The sequence below is a fragment of the Aulostomus chinensis genome, chromosome 6, assembly GCF_037954235.1.
Source record: "Aulostomus chinensis isolate RoL2024-O1b breed Wild chromosome 6, RoL_Achi_v1.0, whole genome shotgun sequence".
NCBI classification, from domain to species: domain Eukaryota; kingdom Metazoa; phylum Chordata; class Actinopteri; order Syngnathiformes; family Aulostomidae; genus Aulostomus; species Aulostomus chinensis.
Genome location: NC_141325.1, coordinates 17,852,985 through 17,860,985, shown reverse-complemented (window position 1 = coordinate 17,860,985; position 8,001 = coordinate 17,852,985). Strand labels below are relative to the sequence as shown.

Below are 8,001 nucleotides of genomic sequence, written 5' to 3'. Positions count from 1 at the left end.
CACCATTATTGATCACTTTCTGCTGCTGAAATAGGTGGACTTGATTAAGTCTCTCACAAAATCTTAATTGCAGTTAATTTCTTCAAACATCTTTAATTTTTCCTTTTTTTCTAGCTGACTCTCCTCAGTCTCAGGGAGTGGCAAATGTTTTGGCATCCAGCTGACACAGCCATACGTGTCTTGAACACTTGCTCTTTGTGCAGCAGATATTTCATGGGTGTCATCATCTGATGCTGCTTTGCATTTCTGCATCTTTGGTGTGTCAGGTCATTTGAGTTTCAACTCTTGACTGGAGTTGCTTTGCCAGGGAATGATATCCAAGTCCAATAACATCACATTCAATTACATCTCAAAGAGACTTGGGACACTTGGCCACCATTCCTTTTGCTATATCTGTGGTGTTGTGCCTGGTTGGAGCCTTTCAACTCTTCATCATCTCAGAGACCACAGTCCTTTTCATTTCGCGCCGTAGTTGAGCACTTGGCCTTTTCTGTTTTTCCAAACTCTGTAAAAACACTTCAAGAAGCTTCTGCCAAGGCATCTGAAAATTGTCTATCCAGTTTGATGCAATTTGACAACTGCTTCCTGAGGGTGATGATGTAGATGCTGGTGAGAGAGTGGCCAAAGAGGGAAAGGAAAGGAGAGGCACTGGAGAGGAACATGCTGGGCTGGAGTTGGGGTGTGAGTCTGGAAATGTACAACAAGAGATTTGAAATAATTTAACAAAATTATTGATACATTTCTAGATAGTAGGGCTGCAAAGTTGCTTGCATTGGCATTGCTAATCTTCAGTGATTCAGCCATATCTGTCACGACACACAAGAGAAAGTTTAGCATCTGGCCTACTGAGTTAGAGTGACAAGAGACTGTGCTTCAATGGGGCAATCTGGTATCCATTGTTTATGTAATATGATAAAGGCCACATGTCAATCAGTGTAGTTTTAGTACTTTTATCAAAACAGCTACAAAGCCCAGGGGAGATAAGAAAGACGAGGGCCACAGGAAGAGAAACAATATTGTCATCCCCTATGTGGCAGGAGCCTCAGAGAAACTCAGGAGGATCTTTAACACCCACCAGATCTCAGTACATTTCAATCCCAGCAACACTCTGAGGCAGGAGCTTGTGCATCCCAAGGACAAAATTCAGAGGGAGAAACAAAGCAACGTAGTGTATTCAGTGCAGTGCAATGAGGAGTGCTCTGACTTGTACATTGGGGAAACTAAGCTGCCACTACACAAACGCATGGCACAACACAGAGGGGCCACCACCACCGGCCAGGACTCAGCGGTCCACCTCCATCTCAAGGAGAAGGGGCACGCCTTTGATGACCACAAGGTACACGTTCTAGCCAGAGAAGACAGGTGGTTTGAGAGAGGTGAGAAGGAAGCCATTCATGTCAAACTAGAACGGCCATCTTTGAATAGAGGAGGAGGCCTCAGACATCACTTGTCTCCCACTTACAATGCTGTGCTTAGATCCCTCCCAAGGGGGAGCAGCCGTCGTTCTCACCTGCAGCCAGGTGACCCCAACGACCCTCCCGAGAGGGCTAGGAGAGGTAACGACAGCCCAGCCAGGCCAACGACTCTCACTAACACCTGACGAGTCATTGGTTTCGGGTCGTACGACCAGTTGTTTTTTGTTTTTTGCCACCACCCTCCTGGTAGATATATAGCTGATATTACCCACCAGGATTCAGAACTGAAGAAGGCCCTTGGATGAGAGGCGAAACGTCCTCTACTCACACGAGGTTAGTCCAGTTGCCATATTTTATGCTTTTTTGAGACACATTTGGTGTGTCCAAAATCGCATACTTCCATACCACGTACTTGAAATTTTGAGTATACTCAACTCAAAATGGAAAAAAGTATGGATAGTATGCTAAAAATGACTGTACAAAAGTATTCCGATGATGTACTCAAATCGGCCAAGATTTTGAGTATGCGTCTGTGGACACTTGCCGCACTCATTTCATTGGTAAAAATGTCTGTGAGCAGCCGTGGTGAGAGTCTGTTGACACGGGGACAAGTCTGAAATTCTGTGTGGACACGGGTTTGACAAAATAAAATCACTTGTCTCCAAAATGTTTTCCTAAATAGATCACACAAATAAACTCTACATACTGTTGTGGCTTCAGCCAATAGAAGGAGGACATCACGTTGTCGGCGCCGATTGTGGCATAACAATGCACCCTCAAAGATGATGTCATGACCCAGACAGGGGGGCATGCCAGGTGAACAAACATCAAAGTTTTTAAGAGTATTAACTACTGACCTGAACTTTATCCCTTGTACTTGTGGAGCATCCTGTCTCCAGCTGTTCAATGGCGGATCGGAATGTTTCTGGAGTCCACTCCAGTCAACAGATGTTAGGATCGCCCTGAAATTCAGTTTGAGAAATCAGACAATATCTGCAGAAATACTCAGATAAACTGAGATTTTCTGTGACAACACCAATGGTATGAGAGCCCAGGTTGTCTCCAGCAATGCAGGAGAGAGGTCCCTTTCCATGTTCATCTCCCAGTGCTATCCCATTTTCCTCCAGTTCTTTCAGATCAGTAAGCAGTTCAGAGAAAACCTTGGAATGACCAGTAATCTTTTTCTCTACGCAACAAAACCAGCTGCAATCAACGTTTGGGGGGGGGGGGGGGCATTCTAATGCATTCACAAATTCGAATGCGTCCTGGTATAAAACCAGCTTGAGACAACTTGGATTTTCCTGAAAAAATGTGCGTGACATAAACACCTTACCAAGACAACTGTCAGAGAGAACGTGTTTTGGAAACATTCGGAGCCACTGCTCTGCCAAAACCCAGACTATGTATGCCCTTTCAAGATTTTAGCACAGGAGTATAAGAGGCACACCTCTCTGTCCTGTTCTCATTTCTGCCCAGCAAGATTTTTTTTGGGCTCCACATAATTCTTTAGTGTCTTTAAAGCACCGGTTTCTAGAGTGAGCAGTTCTAATGGGCTCTGTATGGCAAGTTGTAAACAGGTCAGATTGTTTAATTGTGTCAATGATTTTTATGTGTTGATCTGAAATTGACATATCTTTTAGAAGCAAGTTTAGTCAATTCAAAGTATATGTCTGTCCCAATTCATGTATATTCTGCATTTCTTCAACAATGTTTTGAATTGTAACTACTGGAAGAAGATGCTGTCCATGTAGTTTCATGTAAAACATACATTTCTCAGATACAGATCGCTGAAAGTAGACTCATCCCCTACAGTGTTTTCAGCATCTGAGCCACCTGCAGGTTCCTGTATGACAGCACTTGCAGTGGGACTCTTAACAGTGTGTATCTTGGTTTGATGTATAAATCACATTTTCCGACCAATGTCAGCGCTTTTTAGACACATGAAAGTAAAAATATAGTTTGAACAGATTTTGCATCCTCTCACTGAGCACCCGGCATCCTTCAGTTATGTGCTACTTTGGGGGAGCAACCAACAGTTTAGTTCCCTCACAATTGCGTTCACAGTAACACGGTGCATTTTAATGTCGTTAAGGTCACACCCTCGGTTTGCTAACAGTCAGTGTATTATTGTGGCATCGACAGAAGTGCGACTTTAAAGCTGTCTATCCTGAAAATACCTGCTTAAAACTTATTTATTACAGATTTAAAAATACGTCGGGTTCATGCGGTGCAGTTTACAATGCAAAACAAGCTTTTACAGACTTAACTTTTTCTCCACCAATGTTACAAAGATACATCTTACGCTGAGGTAAGAGCCACAATAAGCATCACGCTTAAAACCAGAGGCCTCAGCACATAGACTGATCCTGTTTTAGCCCACCGGGTCGGGTAACATTAAACTCGCACTACATTTTTCCAAAGCCCTCAAACAAATGAAATGGTTACTTACAATAGACTCCGTCTCTTAAACGTGTCTAACATGTATTAAAGAAGTTAGCGAGCCGTAACTTTAAAGCAATCGGGACATTAACTCAATGTTAACGTTAGCGGTCTGTAATGCAACCTCGGATAAGCTGTATAAACATAAAGTTAATTCAACAAGCTTTTATCTTACGATTATTTATTAACTGAACTGGCAACTGAAGATGAGTCCAACTTCGGGCTGAGGAAAATTACTATGTCCAGACCTCTGAAGAAGTTCCTCCGATGAAGACTGTGGACTTCAACGTCTAAAGTTGGAAACAAAATGTATCCTGGCGCAGATACAATGCGCTGATTGGCTTATCTGAAATTCAGCGCGTTAATATCAACAAATCCCACACCCCACCTTTTAGTTCTTGAAAATAATGATCCCCAGTGAGGGAGGACCCTGATCTTTCATATTTCAAAGATAATTTTTTTTTCTCAAACAGATTTCCTTTGTTGGCATTCGTAATTCTTGCACATTTTTTCATAATCATAGTTTAAAGTTGGCTGCATGGTGGTGCAGTGGTCAGCACTGTGGCCTCACAGCAAGAAGTTTGCAGGTTCGAGTCCCGGCTCGGGCACGGGATCTTTGTGTGGAGTCTGCATGTTCTCCCTGTGCCTGTGTGGGTTCTCTCCAGGTACTCTGGCTTCTTCCCACTGTCGAAAGACACACAATTGGACGAGGCGAATTGGATACTTTAAATTGTCCATAGATATGAACGTGAGTGTGAATGGTTGTTTGTCTCTGTATGTTGGCCCTGCGATGGACTGGCGATCTGTCCAGGGTGAACCCCGCCTCTCGCCCGTAGCCACTGGGATAGTCTCCAGCCCCCCCGTGACCCTTAACAGGAATAAGCGGAAGACCATTGTCAGGAAGGGGGGAAAAATGGGACACAGTCGCGGACCCAGAAGTCCTAAAGTTAACCCAGAGGGTTAACCAGGTCACTAGTGGACTACAAAATGGGAAAAAATAAACCACTGCTGCCAAGCAGCTGAAACCCAAACTAGACTCCCAAAACAAAGAGGACTGTAGCTTCCCAGCTACAGCTACTTGCCCAAAGACAACAAAACCAAAAAGACCTACAAGGCCACTCCACAAAAGGCAGAACCAAAACAAAACCCCAAAAGACAGTGGAATCACACAGAGAGGTTCAATGTGGAGCTCCTGTGGATTCCCCTGTTTCTAACACCTACAGAAGACTGAACAGTGCTTTCTCCTTCACGCTCAGTGAGACAATGAGTCAGCACCGAGCAGAGGAGCCAAGGGCTAGATATAGGTTTGCCACACCTGGGCCACATCAAGGGCAATTATGTCTCACACCTGACACTGCTCAGGTAATCAGCCAGTGGAGCCCAATGTGTGGCCTGTGTGAGGAAACCCTCACAATAATGGATGGATGGGTTCATTACATATGCAGGCAAATGCCGCAGCTTACTGTGTCAGTTGAGCCAATGGCATGCGGCGCTACAAATCACATGACATTATTCAGCCAATCAGTTGTAGATATGCGAAGAACAGCTGCTGCTTTGCTGGTGGACACGCCACAGTGAAGTAGCATAGACATGGAGACAGTGATACATCCATGGGAAACCACAGGAAATACCAGTGAAAAGTGAAAAGGTCCTCTCTGGTAAACTGGGGTATCAGCAAATTGCAACAGTTAAGTAAGCTTATACCCTGATATGCTGTTGAGCATACTGGGTAATTGTATATTGTAATATATAATTTAATTAATTATATTTGAATAGGTAATCTAATAATGACTTCATTAGATACAAAATGGACCTCGCTGTCTAAGTGTAAGTTGTTTTTTAACTAGCTTAGAGCAATATCAATTAGGTGAAATTTTAATTTAGCACTAACACCCTAACAATATTTCCACTTGGGAATACCCCCCATGCTGGACAATGAAAAATGGTGTTCAAGACATACACTGATGGTGAGTTTGTTTTATTCTAATATCTTACTATTCATGCTTAGGAGCATATTTACAGGAACAAATATCATGAACAAGAACAGTACTCTTATTTTCTCCATGTGTTCTTGAACACAGTACTGGCTGATGAAAGGGTGAGCGTCTCATGCCGACCCTGGAACCCTTTGTCATCTTCAAATGACTTATTGCCACAGTTTGTGCATTGGCACAGGTTTGTGCATGGCAGTTCATGTATGTTGCAGGTGCATCTCCCCTTAACACAGTTCGTTATTTCACAAGAGCGGTGCACCAGTTCAAGAATCCTCTGGAGCTTGGGGAAGTGTCATCCAGTCCACTTCTAAGAAACTTCCTGCCATCTTCCAGCCATGACATTCTGGGGCGGGAATATCAGGCTGACAATCAAGGCTCAAGTCCCTTCTGTGGACTGCAGCCTGAAATTGTTTTAGAAATGGGAGCAACTGAATTTGGCAGAAAAAAAAAGTAATAAATAATCAAACCAAATTATTTGATGTGGGAAATGTGTTTGCTGCTGGGGGCTCAAGGGGAAACATCCAGCAAGACAGTTAATATGTGCCCCCACCCCCCCCCCCCCCCCCCCCACACACACACACATAATTCTGGAAAGCTTATGTCATACAAGTTAAAAACAGTTTGGTTCTCAAATGTAATATGCATAATGTTTCTGTGGTTTGATGCTGATTTCTATTCTTTTCCTTCACAGATTAACAGCTGAAGTTTAAGATTTACATTGACATGAGATTCTTTTCTTCCCTCTTTCTTACCCTCTTGTTCAGCCTCTTTCTGAAATAAAGGTGCCTTTTCATATCTTCTCCAGGCTCGTTTTATGTTTGTTACATTTGTAAAGTGGCTGTAGCGTCTCTGTGATAGCCACTGCTTGCTAGCAGGTTCCTGAAGTTTAAAGTTCACAGTTAGTAACTTCTTTCAAAAGACAATGGCCACATTTAGTCAGAGCTAATTTCCATTGTCAGACTCTTGGCAAGTTAAAGTCATCCACATAACACATTGATCATATAGTATGACAACAAACCATTGATCATATAGTATGACAACAAACCTTGGTTGATAGGTTAAATCTCAGCACCCTCTTCTGCCACAATAGCTTCTCTAGTCCCAAGGTCTTTTCACAAAAAGACTGCAGAAATAAATTTCCTCCATCCTTTGTATGTAAACGGGGTTACAGGACCATCTTTTTCTAAAATATGCATACAGCACTCCATTGTTGTGGCATCTGCTTGCAAACAGTTCAGACACAGGTGCGATGTATGTGATCATTTTTTTGCAATGACGACATGAGCTCATTGTCGTCATGATTGACGGGTGAAATAAAAACTCACTAGACCTCAGATGTTGGAAATCTGTGATATTTATTGTGTGCAAAATTGACAATGACATTAACGACAGCGTTCATGTTACAGAGGACTGAAGTTTTCAAAAGAAGGGATGACAAAAATACATAAATGATACATTTCCCTCCGTTCATCAAGCTTAATGGCGAACTTTGTAGACTGCTAATTTGATTAATTTTACTTCATCGTACAGATATTGACAGGCAGAATTTGTGTTATATTGGCAATGTGTGTTTGTAGTGCGATCTTCAATACCATAGTCATTCATACATTAATGTCTATGATTAATACTTTACTCAGATATCACTAGCCGCAGTGGCTCGGTTGAGACAGAAAAAATGGAAGCCGGCAAATTTCAAGGCTTGTCATGAGACCTTCTCGCCTGAAGGTTGCTAGGATAGGCTCCAGTCATCATCGGTCTTTGCGTTCTTTCATTGATCAAGTTCTTCTTTGGAAGAATGTCAGGGCAGCAAAAGCTGCTGTTGGCATCTGGTAAACCAGGTGATGCCACAAAATGTTTGGTGGCAGAGCTGCTGATGAATGTAGTGTCATCTGTGTCAGTGACCGTGCAGGAAATGCCCACCACAATTACAGATGAGCAGGCTAGCCTGCGTGACACGCTGCCTGAGAGCTTTGCTCAGGTTCTGGGTGTAGAAAACCAAAAGTCTAAGATTTCAGAGAGGCTGGCCAGGCTGGTTAGTCAGGAGGTCACAGAGAGTGTGAGTGCTGCTGCCTCCAAGGAGCCACGCCAGTGCATCCATCCGTCCCAACAGACTGAACCGTATGCTCAGTCAAGCTATTGCCATGCTGAAAGTA

At 43.2% G+C, this 8,001-nt stretch overlaps 1 protein-coding gene across 2 annotated transcripts; it reads right to left on the bottom strand.

The window, feature by feature from the left end:
- Window positions 1-448: 448 nt before the first annotated feature.
- On the bottom strand, window positions 449-6,711 carry LOC147260336 (uncharacterized). Of its 2 annotated transcripts, none has more exons than XR_015116287.1 (3): window positions 6,601-6,711; window positions 2,273-2,377; window positions 449-687 (listed from the first exon to the last, which is right to left on the bottom strand). XR_015116287.1 is itself a non-coding variant. In XM_086205417.1 (3 exons), exons 1-3 carry the CDS (start codon window positions 4,485-4,487, stop codon window positions 519-521), a joined length of 336 nt encoding a protein of 111 aa, XP_086061543.1. In that variant the 5' UTR covers window positions 4,488-4,556; the 3' UTR covers window positions 449-518. The 2 variants fall into 2 exon arrangements, 1 of the variants encoding a protein (XP_086061543.1); XM_086205417.1 differs by lacking the exon at window positions 6,601-6,711 and adding an exon at window positions 4,426-4,556.
- Window positions 6,712-8,001: the final 1,290 nt, after the last annotated feature.